We start from the raw sequence: 19,037 nt of genomic DNA, 5'->3' as shown, positions 1-19,037 counted from the left end.
AATAACAATGATAATGCAGAAAACCAAGAGATAGTTTGTGAGAACCCCCAATCCTCCAACGAACTGTTACTCCAAATTTTTCAAGAGACACAATTAAAACTAGAAACCATGGAAAGGAGGATGAGTGAAATGGTAGTCCAGATGGGGCAACATCGTGAAGAAGTGAAAATCACACCCAGGGCTTAGACAGAAGTCTTCGAACATAATAAAACCCCCTCTCCTAAACAATCAGATAAGAAAAAGAAGAAGGAAATAGTGGTTGATTTATCAACAGATATAAAGAAAACTAAACAACCTAAGTTCTCTAGTTCTAATTCCGGAGAGGAAGCTGAAGCATGGCTAATTGAAATGGAACAATACTTCGAAATTAAAAACTTCTCAGAGACCTCAAAGGCAATATGGGGTATATATCATTTCATCGGGGAAGCTACAACTTGGTGTGGAAACACCAAGGTAGAACAAAACATTAGATCTACTAACATCACTTGAGAAAATTTTGTAAACATATTTAGGACACTTTGGCTGCCCCAAACTTTCTATGATCAGAAACTCTTGGACTTCTAGAACTTGAAACAAGGAAATCTATTAGTACATAAATATTGGGAGAAGTTTACTCAGTTACTTAAATACGTAACACCATACCAGCAAGACACCAACCTGAAGGTAAGAAAGTTTATCATGGGACTGAATAACAGGATAGGGGGAGTTGTAGATGTCCTTGCACCTCGAACCATGGAAGAGACTTTGGAAAATGTTGTCCAACAAGAACATAAGATTAGGAAGGATGATTCCATCCGGGACAATAAAAGAAAGACTACCTGGAACTCAAAAGGGGTTGATTTTGGACCACCAAGAAAATAATTTAAAGATTATATTAATAATAAACTTGAGAATAAAAATAGTGGAACAAGAGACATCAAAGTAAATTTTCATGTGAGCAAAAATGATAGAAATAATGAGAAAAGAGGGCCACCGAGAGGGTGTTTTATCTGTAGAGGAAATCATTTTAAGAAGCAGTGTCCTAACTACAACCAATCATAGTGCCCATCTTTGCCACAACAATAGCAAGTTTTTCAAGAGAGAATTCATGCAACCTTAGATAATAGGCAAGTGGAGCAGTAGATAGGCCCCATTGAAACATTCGGTAAGATCTATGGAAACCCTATGTCTATATTAATTGATACTGGAGCAACTGAATGGTTTATATCACCTAGGTTGTTAAGTAGATTTTTTAAAAGATCTGGTTTCATGGCAAAACCATGGACAGTCAAGTATGCAAACCAGTCAAGGACCAAGGTAGAGCAATGCCTATTTGAAGCTCAAATTGAATTTTTGAATTTCTCTACGAAATTGAATTTATATGTAGCTCCACTAAAGTCATATGACATTATCATTGGAATTAATTGGCTTAGTGAACATAAGGCTAAGTTAGATTGTCTTGCCAAAACTATCAACTGTGTGGATGATCAAGGTAGACCCACAAGTATATCAGGGATCAAACATGAAATTAGAGCACAACAAATTTTTGCAATGCAACTTAAGAGATATGGAAGGAAAGGCTATGAAATATTCATAGCTAAGGTTGAAGATACAAGGGAAACCACATATGGGGATGATTATATTTATGAAGATGGAGAAATTAAGAAAAAATTAAAAGAATCCTTCGAAGAAAAATACCCATATTTGAGAAATTATCAAGATGTTTTTTCTAAGGAGCTTCTTGGACTACTCTCTTCTAGGGTGTTCGATTTTACCATAGACTTAATACCAGGAGCAAAATCTATATCCAAGGTTCCATACAGAATGGCCACCACAAAGTTAATGGAGTTACAAATTCAACTGCAGGATATGTTGGATAAGAAGATGATTCGACATAGTGTCTCACCATGGGGAGCCCCTTTGTTATTTGTAAGAAAGAAGGATAGAACCATGAGGCTATGCATAGACTACATGATGCTTAATAAAGTCACCATCAAAAATTGATACACATTGCCAAGGACAGATGACCTTTTTGACCAAATGAAGGGTGCGACTATATTTTCAAAAATTGATCTAAGATCATAATACCATCAACTATGAATTAAGGATGAAGATATACATAAAACTGCTTTCAGAACAAGATATAGACATTATGAGTTTACAGTATTGCCGTTTGGATTAACTAATGCCCTTGCAGCATTCATGAATTTAATAAACAGTATATTTCAGGATTTTTTGGACAAATTTGTATTGGTCTTTATAGATGATATTTTAATATACTCCAAGAATGAACAAGAACACCAAAGAGACTTAGAGATAGTTCTACAAAGACTTAGAGAACACAAGTTATATGGGAAATTATCAAAGTGTGCTTTTTACCAGAAGGAAATTCACTACATAGGGCATATTATTTTAGCACAGGATATAGATCCATCTAAGATTAAAGCAATTAAAGAATGGCCCATACCTAGAAACGTATCTAAAGTCAGGAGCTTCATGGGATTAGCCAGATTTTATAGAAAACTTGTCAAAAACTTCTCCAGGATAGCTTATCCAATCACCACACTCCAAAGGAAGGGGAAAAAAATTGTTTGGACAGAAAAGTGTCAATAGCTTTTGAGTTTCTAAAAAAAATTTGACTACTACACCTATCTTGAGGGTACCCGATCCATAGAAATAGTTTGTGGTTATTACTGATGCATCAAGTGAAGGATTGGGAGGTGTATTAATGCAGGAAGAACAAGTCATTGCTTATGAGTCTAGGAAACTAAAAAATTATGAACAAAATTATGTACCTCATGACCTTGAATTAGTAGCCATAGTACATGCTTTACAAATGTGGAGGCATTATTTAATTGGAGAACCATTTGAACTCAGATCCGACCATTAATGTTTAAAATATAATTTTTACCCAACAGAATCTTAATGCTAGACAAAGAAGATGGTTGGAATTTTTAGCAGATTATGAGTTTGACATAAGTAACATTAAAGGAAACAAAAACAAGGTGGTTTATTCCCTAAGCCAGAGAAGACATATTTCGGCAATGACTAGTAAATTTCATATTGAGAGACCAAATTTTACAACATTTAGAGCATGATGAGTTTTATACAAAAATCAGCATGACACTTATTAGAGATCCACAAGATCCCAAGTATTAAGAGTTTAACCTGGAAGAAGATGGATTGTTGAGATATCACCACAGAATTTATGTGCCCAATCACCTAAACTACGAAGATTAATTATAGGTGAATATCACTCATCCCCATATTCAGGACACCTGGGAGTAACGAAAATGTTATATGATATAAAACCCTTATACTTTTGGAAGGGAATGAAAAGGGGAATAATTGAGTTTGTAGTAGTTTGTTTAGAATGTCAGAGAGTGAAGGAAGAACATCGGTACCTAGTAGGGTTGTTGCATCCAAATGAGGTACTTGAGTGGAAGTGGCAGGTAATATCCATGGATTTTGTACAAGGGCTACCTATGACTTAGAATCGACACAACACTATTTTGGTCATAGTTAACAAATTGACTAAAGTTGCAAATTTTTCATACCAGGGAATTTATCTGATGGAGCACCTGAGATCACTCATAAGTTCATAAAAGAAATTTTTAGGTTACACGGGGTTCCAGAGAAAATTATTTCAGATAGGGATGCTAAGATAACTTCTAGATTTTGGCAAACCTTATTTACAGCCTTGGGCACCAAATTGAATATAAGTTCAGCCTATCATCCTAAAATAGATGGACAAACTGAGCAAGTAAATCAAGTACTAGAGGATCTCCTAAGTCTATATTGCATGGATCGACAGTATCAATGGGAAACATACTTGCCTTTGGTCAAATTTGCATATAATAACTCATATCAATCTTCAATTAAAATGGCTCCTTTTGAGGCTTTGTATGGTCGTAAATGTCGAACCCTAGTAAGTTGGAATCAGTTGGAAGACAAGATCATTGTCAGGCCTAAAATGCTTTAGGAAATGGAAGAGCAGATACTTCATACCCGTTAGAGGTCGAAAGAAGTAAACGATAGACAAAAAAGTTATGTTAATGCTAAAAGAACACCCATAGAATTCACAATAGGGGACAAGGTGTTACTAAGAGTTAAGCCTTAGAAGAGTACTATCAAGTTTGGCAAGAATGTGAAATTAGCCCCCAGATATGTAGGACCTTTTGAGGTTTTGGAGGTTGTCAACCCAATGGCTTACATGATTGCTTTACCACCAGCCCTTGCTAGGAAGCATAACGTCTTCCATGTGTCTTACCTTAAAAAGTTTTTTAGTCACCATTAGCACATGATTGATTGAAAATTGTTGCAGGTGCGAGAGCCAAGAGTGGTAGAGGTAAAACTGCTCAAAATACTTGAGTTACATAAGCTACGCTTACGAAATCGAGAAGTAACTTAGTGCAAGGTCCAATGGGGCTAGTATACAGAAGATAATGTCACCTAAGAAAATTATCATGATATTTTTCAGAGATATCTCTACCTTTTCTCAGAAGTTGAAAATTGAATATTTTATTTCCTTTATTTTAACTATTTAAGTACAATTTGATATTATTTTCATCGTGGACGATGAAAAATCTAAGGGGGTGGGTATGTTACATCCCAAATTTTGCCCTTAAATTTTAAACTGATTATAGCCATTGAACCAAATTATTTCTTCATGTTCATGTGAAATTGAATTAGTTAATTATAGTTGTTGTTATAACATATCAGTTATAACAGTTTCTTATTCCTTCATGATCATGTAAAATTGAATTAGTTAATTATAGCCGCTGTATCGATTTAATTATCATATGAAAGTGAGTTAGTTAATTCTAGCCGTTGTATCAATTTATTCATAATCATGTGAAATTGAGTCAGTTAATTATAGCCATTGTACATACATAATGAACAAGTTACCTATTTTGACATTTATGAAATTTTTAACGGTCACTTGATGATTCTAATTAGTAATTTATAAATCTTGAATTGATGTCTTAGCGAGAATGTTGTTTTGAATGATTATAAGATGGAGACCAGAGAGAGAGGGGGGAAGCATTGCAAAATGAAGTCATCAGGACGGGATGGTTGAATGGTTCAGTCATCAAAATTGATAGGTTTGACCTAAAACTATCTTGGCAAGGTTACTAAGACTTGGCGACATATTTCATGGTGGAACCGCATGAGCTATAAAGTAAAATATTATAATAAAACAATGTAAAATAAACATAAAATTCTTACCTCTAAGAATTATCAAATATTAGCATTATTTAATTATTATCTTACATTCTCAAATATGGTCATATGTAAATAATAATAAGATGACACCATTACACTATTAATAATGATCCAATAATGCCACCTTATCATTACGTACACATAAGCATAGATGAGAAAATAAAATAATAATAATTTATAAAAACCTTTCATCTTCTTTCTTTCTCACTTTTCCCTTTTTTTCTTGCTTTCTCTTTTTAGTCAATTTGATGTCTATCAATTTGAATCTTGTAACCGAAGGTAGCCGTAGAGACAAGCTAAATCTTTATTATGGTCTCTCGACATCCTTTCACATATACTTCATCAGCTTTCCTATTTTCTCCAACAGTCAAGTTTCCCTGATAGCAATAGAGACTGAACCAGTTCTGATAATAATATTTTTTGCCTTGCCTCACATCAATACCAACTTCCATGGGTTACTGAATGAGATAGGCAGGTTAAGTAAGTGCGGCCTTCTCAGAAATTGGTGACAGAGAGTGAGTCGCGTAAGGAATCTAAATTCAATACGTATGGTCATTTATACTTTCCCTTTCATATTACAAATCTAGAGTTTAATCCATGTGCCGAAAGATCATATTTTAGTTTCATATTAGTAAAACCCGATTTGTATATAAGACCACCATTTTTCATTACAGATATAATCATTTTTCATTTATGGTTTATGACTATGATCAAAGCTTGAATCCTGTCATTTCTCTTTTAAAGTTTTCATGATCTTTGAAATTTTGCCGATTGCTTTTTATAATAGCATTGCAATGTTTACACTCTAAATCTGATGTCTCTTCTTATATCTAAATATGTACATTCTTTGAAACTTCCTTTAAGTAAGATGTCATCACAAATGATATCAATTACATTCTGCCATAAATTTAAATAACTGAGAATGAGGTATTAAACTCAGATCACCAAGGAATCCAAATGCTAAAATATGGTGAAGAAGGTGTAAGTGAAGTTAATATGAAGGCACCAAGGAATCACCGGCTTGATGGCCTAAATTTGGTGAGGAGGTGTAGAGGTATCTGTAGAACAAAAAATGTTATCAGAATCAAATAAATAATAAAATAAATAATTGCATTAACTCATGCAAGTTCCACTTTTGAAATAAGTTGTCAAGCTAAGTGGTGGAGATCGGGTTGTAAACCCGCAATTTGAAATCCTTGACCAGAGTGGAATTAGGCAGATTTGCCAGAACAAATGATCTATGTTGTTGTCTAGACACTTCAGTTATTTTGTCGAATAACTGTTGGGATCTCAACCCACCTAGATGCTTTGATGGTTGGATTTATGAACATCCCAAGCCCGACCTTGGGGTAGGGAGGGTCATTCTATTAAATTAGAATAAGTGGGGATAAGTAATGGTCCGCGGCTAGGAGGTTAAGCCTATGTCAATGCTTCTCCTCTCACCAAAGCCAGGGCTTGGACAACCAATAAAGAAGCTTCACAAAATAATTTGTATGTTCTTTTAATCTCTATATGATTAGTTAATTCTTTCCAAGTTGAAAGTCATTTACTTTATAGATAGTTATTACGTTAATGTAGTTAAATGATCACGAATATTTTGATTTGTATTTCCTTTCAAGAGTATCTACTATTTATTTTCAGTTGAAACCTAGGAGTAGTTAAATGAATACATTTGATATTTACTTTCAGCTAATTAAGTAAATTAATTGCTATCATTTCAATTTGTATTCTTGGTAGTTCGGCATTGTAATTAGATTTATTTCAGTATAAATAGTTGTTGGAAAATCTTAGTCATGTGAATAGAGTTAGAAATCAGTTAGTTTAAGACTAAAAAGTAGTTAATGAAAAACCTTATGTTACACATGTGGAGGTTGGCCATCTAAGTAGTCCAAATCTTACTGTTAATGGGTCTTTTATTACTTTTACATAAGCAAGATGAGTGTGTGAACTCATGAGTAGTACATTCAAGAAAGAAGGCAATGGGGATGTACAATAGTTCACTATTGTTCTTCATGATCTTGTGATGCACCTAATTATGTAGTGTGAAGGCAACTCCTACATATTTTGTGTTTGGAGATTCTCTAGTAAGTAATGGGAACAATAATTATGTAACCATCATAGCCAGAGTACATCTTTTACATTAGTGATCCTCGAGCATATCTTGCAAGCCCTTTAGCATTGAATGCTTATGGCCTCGAGAGTCTATAATCTCCACCATAACTTTTGTAGCCCTAAGCTACCTTGTCAACCAATTGATTATTACATGACTATCCCTATGGAATAGATTATCCCAGTCATCAAGCTATTGGCAAATCTTCTAATGGTTTGAACATTGCAGATTTTATCAGTAAGTACAATCACTAGAAGAGTAACTGAATGCATCACATAGTACCCATATTTTTTATGTCAATGGTGGCATAAAATTAAGCATGTCTAGCATAATGTATACTTCAATGTATAAATTTTAGATATTCATATGTTTCCATAAGTCTTCCTAATTATTTCCAGATTATATTTACTCTTTATATCACCTTTTCTATCTTCTTTACTTTGATGATGCATCACTAAGTGTGATCAGAAATGTTGATTTCGAAAGGGGACAAATTTGATTTGAGAAGAAATCTTTTGAGTACAACATAATCTGTAGAAACTAATGTCAATTATAAAAGCTTTTTTATTTTAGTATTGGAATCATTTCAATTTCATGCTTAGTGGCATTCTGTTGTTAATTTCTAGTTCCTATATACTAAAAAACATCTCTGGATCTATAGTGCCTTCAGTTTTGGATATTAATCAAAAACATTTTTATTAATGCATCTACATTTGACTCATGATCCTAAGATGCATGGTACATTATACCATCTTGACTGAGATTACAAACCCTTTAAAGTTGGATTAAAAATGCAATATTTGATGGCAAGTAGCAAACAGATTTTAGCAATGGATTGACAGATAACATATGCAAAAGTTCACTACAGAGAGCCTCTATGTTTCAGTTCAATAGGATATTAATTGCACAATTTACACATACATAAAACATAATACACTTTCTTGGTCACAATTGTTGGGATGAACCATAGACAGAAATAAGAATTACACATAAATATAAACAATATCAAAAAATGATAAATCAAGCAGAAGATAACACAAAATACAAATATTTAAGGTGGTTCACCCAATCCCTTGACAAGTCCAATATTATTATTATCTAGTGATTACAATCCACAATTTCTTATAGCTCAATACTGCCACAAGAAGCTACAATTTCATCATACATTATGAAATCCCTAACCCTAAGTCATTTTATACAAGCTTTTTGTCGCTTACAAAATTAAGACAATAGAAATATAGCAATCAATGCCTTTTACAATAATAGTATTGGTTGAGCTCTACCCAAGGACTTTTCTCGAGGCCGTTGCCCCCAAGCCCCCACAGTAAAATCTGGGGGGAAACTGCACCAAATAAAGTTGGGAAATATTAACCTTTGAATCTTATTAGGCTCCACATCACAACAACACACATGGTTTCCATATCAAGAGGATAGTTTGTGAATGAGAGTTAGTTGTGGTTAATTAGTATAGCTTGGATATGAGCATCAAACCATGCAGTTGAACAATTCAAGACACACCTACTGGATTTTCCCTTGGCCTACTCTAATGACTGATTGTGCTTGTATGATAGCTCTTTTATTATACAAACACTTCTTTGCTCCACATTCATAAATGTATGCTTATGTTGTGTAGCTCTGAATCCATTATCTAGTCTAAATCAATTTTGAAATCATTGTTTCTAATTTGTATATAGGTCATTGATGGATCTTGCTAATGATCCAAGGATTCATGTTCATTGCTAGGAGGACTAGAATCATGCTTTCACTTTTAGTTGCTCTTGTCACCCTCGTAATATCCATTGCATCATCTACACAAGAAGCTAGAAGAGAGGCATAAGTGCAATAGAGATGAAATTCATTTTTTAAAGAGTATTATTCATTCAAATGAGACTAATTTGCATGACTAGAACAACCTTCTTTTGTTTATCCACCATTCTTAGGAAAAAAGGAAGGATTAGAGATTCTTACAACATCGCGTTAGAATAACAACTAGTGATTGATGTGATACCCAACCTTGCTCTCTAACCCCAAGTAGTCTCAGGGTTTCCTTAGGTCATTTACCTGACCAACTGGGGTTTCTTCTCACCCTATGCTTCCTAGGACCTTGCTCAAAAGGTTCTAGTCCTTCAGTTGGGACACATCAACAAAGTACCATCATATTGCTTACTAGCCTACTCCAATCCACACCTAACCCTCAAGTCCGTCTATGATCTCCAAGGGTGTAAGCCAATCATCTAGGGTTTCCTTAGATCCCTTACAACACCTAAGACCCTAACCAATGCTATGGTCGTGGGCACTTCCCTTCCACAAGTGTTCAAACACCAAAATGCTACAAGATGGGCTACTAGGATTAGCCCTCCAAATGACTTAAAACTATGATATCATGAAAATATCCTTAACAACCCCTCAAAAAAATTATCATTACGGATATGCTTTTTAGACTACTTAGAGATTTTGTGATTTTCCAACCCCCACCCTATCCGTACAGCCAAAGCACTATTTTAGGCTTAAAATGAGGGTTTCAAGGGTTTAGTGATTGTTGACTTCAAAGACCACCTTAGAGAGCTTTCCAAGACACCTCCTTTGGAATAGAGCTAGGTTAGACCTCCTTCTTGCTTGCTACATTCTTGGATTGAGGAATCTACACTCTTAATCCTCTCCATTGCTTGTTTTCCAAACTGTGATCCCCAACCAAGTTGCATTTGCTTTCCTAGGGCATCACTTTATAAATGCTTGCTGACACTTCCAAGGGCCATGCTTCTTGGTACATATTATGCATGAACCTTAGTTCCAAATCCCAAAAGACTAGAGGAAACCAATGGTGGGAAGTGGCCCTAAGATCCCATGTTTTAAATGCAACCCTGTTCAGACCAGCAGTCTAACAAAACCAAAATGAATTTCTAAACTACCACAACCTAATTGAAATAAGAAAAACAACGCCACACACAAATGAAAAACAAGATTGCAGAGCTTTTCGACACCAAATTTACACCATCCAATCCAACTCTATTCAGAATGCCTTCAAAAACATAAAACTAGCAACCCAAAAAGTCGTGCACAGTCCGTACAGTACTTTTCCTAACTTGACCAAACCATTGAAAAGGTTGTCCTCCTATTTTTAAAGGTTCCTCCATTGGTTTCATAAATGTTCTAAACAATTAGAGCATTGCAAACTTGGACTTGCAAACAGTTGCTCTTAGCAAGAAAATGTTGTCACGACAACATGACAACATTTCAACAACTTTTGCCCAAATTGGAGTTAGACCTCCAAACTTGTTCCAACGACCAAGTGGAAATGTAATATGCATTAAATGACCTCAAATAACATGTCTAAGGCCATATGAACCTTATTAGACCATTTTACCCTTTTGAGGACCTAAGTCACCTAATTGACAACATTTTTCAACTTCTAGCAACTTGGCAATTTTGGGTCTTGTCAACTCTCCTTAACACACCTAAGGACCAAATAGGACCTCTTATTTGACTAGTGATGTGGCTAGCATCACTACAAGACAAAAAACCGAGGAAATCATAGGTTTAATACTAGCCTTCCTAGGTGCTCTTACACTAGTGATGTTCCTCCATACCCTTGGGAAGATTTCTCATAATTTTTGTCACTCTAGAGAGATAGTTATCAGATACTTCCACAAGTTCTCAAGGGCTATCTCAGTACTCCTTGCTGACTATCTACTACTTGCTGCCCCAAACACTCCTCAAATTCTTGGCAAGGATCATTTTGACCCCTCTTTAAGGTAACTCTCCTATTGCCAAATATTTGTTATGTTGATCATAAATCATACTAATACAAAATTGACTACAAATTCGCAATTTGTAGGATTGTATTGGAGAAATAGATGGATCCCATATACCAATTACTGTTGATGTGGACAAACAAGCTAAATATCGTGATAGAAAAGGCAACTTGTCGCAAAATGTTATCAGTGTATGCTCCTTTGGTTATAAGTTCCAATACATTCTTGTTGGTTGGAAAGTGTTTGCAACAGATAACCATGTCATTACTTCTATTCTCTTGAGATCAAATCCACTGGTAGCTCCCCCCAATTTGTGGAATCATCTTCTAAATGTTTATGTAGTTAAGTTTACAAGAAAAGTGTCAAGGTTATAACAATATTGTTTTTGTGCATGTGTAGGTAAATTTTATTTGGTTGATGCAGGATGTCCAAATGTACTCGGATTTCTAGCCCCTTATTGGTGTACGCACTCCCATTATAAGGAGTTTTATAGAGAATACTCGATAAACTCTCCACGAGAGTTATTTAATCGTCAACACTCCTCTCTTAGGATTACAATAGACCATACATTTGGCATTCTAGAGCAACGTTTTCCTATCTTGAGGCATGCAATATCTTATCAAATCATGACACAAGCTAAGATTGTTTTAGCATCTTGCATCTTGCACAACTTCATTACGATAAAGGACAAAATTCCTTCTGAAGTTGAAATTGAAGAGGATGAGCGTGAGGGGATAAATGTACCAATACTTGATACATTTGGGATGACTCGGCGAGATAGAGATGATTGGGACAACATTCAAGATGAAATAGCTCAAGGATGTGGAAAGACTATAGATCTCGAGTTTAGTTGTAGCTGGAACGTTATATTTTGTTGTAGAATATATATTGGCAAATATTTTTGACATATACCTTGACACTTATATGGTATTTTAATGAATGAATGTTGTGTGACATTTTAATCATTGTTATGGTTATTAATGATAAATGAATGATGTGTGATATAAGAATGAATGAAATGAGTTTTTTTTTTTGGCATCTTTGGTGATTGTTATTGTTGTCTATATGGGTTCAACTTTGGTGAATTCATAAACATGTTTTTTTCTATAAAAGTATATGTTCTTAAAATATATGTGTGTGTATGTAGAAGCAAACAAGGTCATATACCACACTATGGTAATAATAAAGAAACATAGCACAATACATCATTTTTGGCAATGTTACTGGTCTCTTTTAAAATTGGAAGGTCGAATAAACCAAATAAGATAAGAATACTTTTTAAGAAGTAAAAAAAACTTATTTTAAGTTCAAAGTCGACCAAGTTCAGCCACTGGGCAACAAATTCATTGTAAATTCGCCCAAATTCAATCAAGGTCCATTTGACAGACTTCCAACTGAATTTGGGGCTTTGCATCAGAATTTGGAAAAAAAACCTGACAAGAATTGGAATTTACATAGAATCGAATCAGACTTTGAGGGTTGCATTAATGAATCTAGTAACATAGCTTTTAAGTTAATAAAAAAAATGAACAATAAGAGTCATCATTTCTAAGCTATTGTAGTTCATAATAATTCTGTCTTCCTAACCAATGTCTGCTAAACATCAGTTTTTCTTCTATCATTTAACAGTGCATTAGTATCTATAGACTACCTCCATACATATCTCATGCATACCACCTTTTCTTGTCACGGTGTTCTGATTGTCAATGAAGTTCCCTCATGACAAAACCTGTCATTCTTCAAAGGACTGCTTTTCTTTCCTCTGACTTAGTAATCTATATTGCTTTGCAGACCCTATATACTGCTGGCTGCATTGTTTTAACAATTTTGTCCTTCTATCTCTGTTATAAATATTACTTTGGCCTTGTAAAAGCCTTAAGGATCTCCATCTTCATCCCTTTCAAGATTTTCTGATTCTCATTCGTCCTTCTTGGTCACTACTAAAATGTACCTCTTTGTTTTTCTCGTGAGCATGCATATCTTTTGCCACTGTCTTCTTTCGTTCATTTCATTGTCTTGATTTTTAGCATTACCTAGTCAGATTTTTTTATCAAACGGAGCTTATCATTGTTCTTTATGCCCTCCTTGTGATAACATTGCTCTAGAATCATTAGATCACTATCCTTCAACATTCCTTGAACACTCTACTCGATTTGATTTGATCATACTATTCACTCAAAACATCTGATCTCCTCTATTTTCCATCTGTCTTTTGAATATTTAAAACCATTCATTTGAAAATACTGTCAATAGATATTGTATGGTTTTAATGCACTCTTCTTAACCAATGGTTTCCACGTGTTGTGTTGATGCGTTTTCTTAGAACCATTGTCTATCCCTTTGTGATATCTTTGCAATTTCACTGTGAAATAGGAAGCTCTTCATCTTCAAATGCCATATGCTCACTCTCTCAAGATAACTTTTAGTCGCTTCTTTTCCATTCCTTTCATAACAGCAACCTTATTTATTCCTTTCTTAGAGTGTTTTAACATGTTTCTCTCTCTTTTGATCTGTAATATGCGTTCTTTCAACTGTTCTTGTTGTCTTTTTACCAGCATTCATGTCCAATAGTTCAACCGCTGTCAATTGGCATATAAAACAATGTTTTTAACTTTCCTTGATTGTTACTGTCGTTTGAATACTTTTCCATGCAATAAAATAGGAACAAACATTGTGTTGATCACATTCTCATTACCCTGTTTCTTAAATCACTAGTGTTTTACTCCCTTCTCTTTACCACTGTTTTCTCACTCTTTCATTGCACTTTATCCTTTACCTATGGTGACAGTGCCGAAAGTGCATCCTGACAATGGACTTGGGCTTTTTATCTCGTGATGTGAATGTCTGTTCATTCTATAAGAACAATGAATTTTCACAATCAAATGGCAGTGATTGCCTTCTTTTATTTCACCATTGTGCCTCTACATGCTTCGTCACTGCTTATTCTTGACCTTTTCATTAGAATAACATTATTTTTCATGGTAGGAGCAATATTTCAATCTCATGCATGATTGCTTCTATGACTTTTCCTCTTACTGTATATGGATTCATGACCGTAATCACTGTTAAATCAATGTGTTCCCTTATCATGACAGACATAAATCCCTTTGAACCTCTGTTTTAAATCATTATTGTCATGCTTCTTCAGCTGCATTAAGGATAGTGGTGAACAATACCATCTTATATCATGGCAGAAAATTTGTCCTTTGGTAATGTATTTTCAATGTCTTCGTGTACTGTTCATTATCGTTTTGCCGAGCAAGTGTGGCTCCAAACCAGTCTTTTCCTAAGCATTCTTAAACACATTTTCCAGCCTAATTAGAAACTAGGGTTATAATATATTTACATTTGCTTGCTGTTAATGTCTAATTTAGAACACAGACAGGCCAAGATCTTTGTACTTTTTGTACTCAGTATGTACAGTGTATATTTAAGGCTACATTTACTACCTCTATGGATTGTATTCCAGAGATACACCACATCCCCAGGGCTTTTTTGGCCATCCCAAACCCCTCAAATCTTGGGGTGTAGGGCTGTGTTGGAAATGTTCTCATGCCATGCCCAGAAACCCAATGTCTGTCTTCTGATGGCAGTGACAGTTCAAAGCAAAAGCCTTCATAGAAGAGTTCTCATTGATATCAAAGGGCTTCACAGGCAAGGACAAGATTGACCATCATCAATGTCAAAGGTATTATGAAGATATAATTATTATAAAGAAGAACAATCAAATGATAATAAGACAAAAATATGAAATGGCAATAATGATGGAGCAAGTAATGACTAGAAGCAGCTTTATTTATTGATTAAAAAACTACAAATATGAAAGCATAGCTATAACAGACATAAATAAGAAGTCAATGTGCTTTGAGAAGACCAAGTAATATAAGCCAAAGACAAAAATGTGATCAAAGCAACAAACCTGCAGGAGTTAGTAACTTATCTATATATCATAAATATCAAATATCAATTGATTCACAAGTGCACAGATTATGAAAAGGAATGAAGGTGCAATAAAGAAAAATAGATTAAGCATCCACGTCAGCAATAGAGCATAAAGATCAAAGATATTTTTACACAGCAAGAAATCCATGTCATATGATATACAGCAGAAAGGAATGCAATAATTGACAAGAGGAACAAGTTAATATTCATGAAGAGAATGCTATGGACTGAGAGTCACTGCACCAGGAGACTACGATGGGCAAACACAACTATAACAATATGCCTTAATCAAAAAGCACGGCAAAGGTATAAAGCTGTGCATATATCGCTGAAAAGCTCAAAGACAATTTGTTTTGTTCGATCTGTTGAAAGTCAATCTGGGGATTAAATAGAAGACCGGTTCATTTGACGAATGGAAGATAACTCATATTCAGCGATTCATATCCTTAGCACTAAAAGACCAGGATTCAAAGAACGATTCATTCAAGAGGAATCGTTGATCAAGGGATATATTAGTCAACGGTGATATATTTAAGTCGCCATGGCACATCAGCATAAAATATAACCATCTGGATAACGGTACGAAGAGTTAGATAATTGGGAGCTATTGTAAGAGAAGCCTGGTAATTATCGATGGAGATATCATATAAAAATCTTACGGCAAGAAGGTTTGCACATAGCGATTGGAATACGAACACTAGAAGAGCGTATCACATATTAAGAATCATACACATGAATAGCAATATAATCGGGAGCAAATACCTCAGGAGCACAGGCCCTTATTTCTCTGTGATCTGTGATCATATTTGGTCAACATATAAATGTAGAGTGATGGTAACATACAGAGAAAAGGATGTGTTTGATGTTGGAACCAGATTAAACATATATTAATGGCATTGAGCGATGTTTGAGAGGTGTCAGGCTTGAACGATTACATCTTTCTCGTAAGCCTATGCAAACTAATAAAAATGAAAAGCATTGATAAAGTGAAAGTTGCACCACATTATATATATATATATATATATATATATATATACACACACATTACAAATTGAAACTGAAACTTATATTTTGTTCTAATTCACACGATACATACACTATGAGACGTAGCACTGTAGGCATGTAAGTCTGATAAATTAGGCACAGATTGACCATTAATCTGGATAAAAATGCCAAGTCCCTGAAAAGGGCATCTAAAAAGTATAGCTTACAGCCCACTAATTATGATTTAGTAATCTATGCTTTCTTCTTAAATGAGTTTGTCAAAAGTATGGGTAGTGCAAAAGAAAATTTAAACCAATTCATAATAATAAGATATCCATAAAACATATACAAGAATATGAAACTTGCCTTATTATATTTTGTAGAATTTTACATATTTAAATGCGTCATCATATAATCCTGAACAAACCACTTTCAGAAGGCTGGAAATGAGCTCATATATGTAAGGTCTTAAAAGAACAGTTTCAAAAATCTGAATTCAACCGCAAATTATTGATATAACTCAAAATCTTTAAAAAAATAACCAACCACAAGTTTCAAAAAATGGAGCCATATCTGTGTAGGAAACCATCTAAAAATTATAATTTGTGTCAACCCATGCAGTCCAGCCGGCATCACCGTCCATCCATATCAGCACTTTATTATCCTGGGTGTGCTTGACCACAGCAGCAATTGGTATCCAGATAGATGATGGCACTGGCCCAATGGTGCCCAAGAGAGGTGAAGTCGCGGTGTCGTATCCGAAGAACCTAAAAGAGGGCAACGATGATGCAACAACAGAAGAGAATGCCGTTGGGGCACCAAATACAGAAGACGGTGGTGATTGAGCCCACATAGCTGCTGGATAAGACCCAAAAAGACTTGTAGGCAGAGCTACTGCAGATGCCCCAAAAATACTTTTAGGTATAGATGTTGAAGAAGAGTCTAAAACACCAGCAGAAGGAGATGTAGGTGCAGCAACTGCCCAAGGAAAGGCTCCTATGGAAACATTAGATGTGGGCACTGGCTCATGGGTGCCCAAGAGAGGTGAAATCGCGGTGCTGTAATCGAAGTACGTAAAAGAGGGCAATGATGATGTAGCAACAGACGAGAATGTCATTGGGGCACCAAATAAAGAAGACGGTGGTGATTGAGCCCACGTAGCTGCTGGAGAAGATCCAAAAAGACTTGTAGATGAAGCTACTGTAGATGCCCCAAAAATACTTTTAGGTACAGATGTTGAAGAACAGCCTAAAACACCACTAGAAGGAGATGTAGGCGCAACAACTGCCCTATATCTAATTAATTTATAGACTTCATAAATCATATAGATGTTCTATTTTTTAAATATTTTCTGTATGTTAATTTCTATTTTTGGATTCGGTCTACCTATTTTTCCTGGGTTAATTATATTTTCAAGTCAAAAAAATAACAAGAAAATTATAACTCTAGAATATTCCGGAGCATTCCTGAAGCATCTTCTCCAACATTCTCGAAACAGGGAGCATTCACCGGTATTCAGGCTCTTGACTAGTGGCTTGGGCAATAGCAACAATCTTTTCGCTCTGAGCTACCTATCAGGTTCTCCTAAAAGGGCCTCTCCACAGCCAAGTCAAGCTCTGCGTATCAGCAACTCAATAGCAAATAAAATCAAACATAAATTTGCTCCCACAAGCAATTGGCAATCAAAAGTACTTAAACAAATCATTTTAATTTGATCAGACCAAATTGGAGTGTTATAGACAGATTTTCACCTGCAATGGACATTGATTCATTTATGTATCTTCTCTTAATGCTTCCCCTGCTGCATGGTCATGAAGGTACTAGACTTTTTCAGCCATCCAAAGAAAAAAATCTTCCTAATTTTGTTCAATTCAAAAAAGCCAAAAACTTTGCATATATTATTCAGCACTCAAAAAACAAGGTAAGTCTATGAATATCCCACCCAAGCCTGCACTTCTCCAACGTGAGGGACACCATATTCTTGGCGAACTACTATCCAATGTATCATACCCTTCCATTACATTTACTGCATGGCTCCATATTTATTAATTGAATTCAGTAGAAGCACCGCAAAACAGTTGTCGGAATGCAGTCTAAGAAGCACCGCAAAAATGCTGCTCAGCTTGTTTTGTAGAAATCTGACTGCAATCCGACTCTGATCTCGACTGCTACCAGAAGGTTCTTCACCGTTTAGAAAAACACAGGAAACAAATGGAGATAAGGAAGCATAAGGAGAATGTCCTCCATCAAAAGACAGTTGGCACTTGCCTATTGTACATTTATTCCACACAATTGTACATTCATTTTAAGTTTTTGATGCCAAAAAATGGCTTCAAGACATTATATTTTATTTTAAAATTATAAAATAATAGTATATGAAATAATATTTTTTTTAAATGATAATGATTTATAATTTTTTAATGAAATAGAATATAAGATTAGTTTTGGATTTTAGATATTTGATGAGTGGTTTATAAATTTCAATAGATTATTAATCTATAATATAGTAATTTATATTTTTTTAAAATTAAGATTCAATAATGTGTTTTTAAATTTAATGGATTATATAGGTTCATGAGTTTGACTAGTAAAAATGTACATTTGAATTTTGGTAACAATATCACAATCATCCTTCCTCTTTTCCCTTTTACACAACATTTCAACAAGTTTTTTCCTCGTGCTCTTCACTATAGGTAGGAACTCCTGCTCAAATAGAGCTCTTGTTTTTTTTATACCCTCCACCCAATTAATTTTTTCTGGCATGTATCATTTCTGTAAGTGAATATTTTTTAATTCATTTATCACAACAAAAACTCTTTTTCTGATTGGTGGAGGAATATTTTCCTGGGCATAATTCCTATTTTTCAAATTGAAAAAATATAGAAAATAGTGCAAAGGATAAGTGTATAGTTAATGTTCTTGTCAGACTGTGTTTGCTATCTTGTACAACCTAAGCCAGGTGTCCAAAAGGATTTGAAGAAATTAAAGGCACTTTGCAAATGGCTGTGGTTTTCTTCTCCATAAGCAGTAAATGTGCTAACCCT

At 34.8% G+C, this 19,037-nt stretch overlaps 1 protein-coding gene across 1 annotated transcript; it reads right to left on the bottom strand.

Annotated features, from left to right (window-relative positions):
* Positions 1–16,326: 16,326 nt before the first annotated feature.
* Positions 16,327–18,224, bottom strand: LOC149539844 (uncharacterized). Its single transcript, XM_089799370.1, has 3 exons — positions 17,936–18,224; positions 17,745–17,794; positions 16,327–17,609 (listed from the first exon to the last, which is right to left on the bottom strand). The coding sequence occupies exon 3, from the start codon at positions 17,315–17,317 to the stop codon at positions 16,583–16,585; it is 735 nt and encodes a 244-aa protein (XP_089655496.1). The 5' UTR covers positions 17,318–17,609; positions 17,745–17,794; positions 17,936–18,224; the 3' UTR covers positions 16,327–16,582.
* Between the last annotated feature and the right edge of the window lie 813 nt (positions 18,225–19,037).

This window comes from Cupressus sempervirens, chromosome 9, assembly GCF_028749045.1.
Source record: "Cupressus sempervirens isolate cs-2001-9-10 chromosome 9, ASM2874904v1, whole genome shotgun sequence".
NCBI classification, from domain to species: domain Eukaryota; kingdom Viridiplantae; phylum Streptophyta; class Pinopsida; order Cupressales; family Cupressaceae; genus Cupressus; species Cupressus sempervirens.
This window is presented reverse-complemented; position numbering and strand designations above follow the sequence as displayed.

Coding starts and splice junctions, on each gene's coding strand:
- LOC149539844 (XM_089799370.1), bottom strand. CDS start 17,317: ATGATTTATGAAGTCTATAAATTAATTAGATATAGGGCAGTTGTTGCG.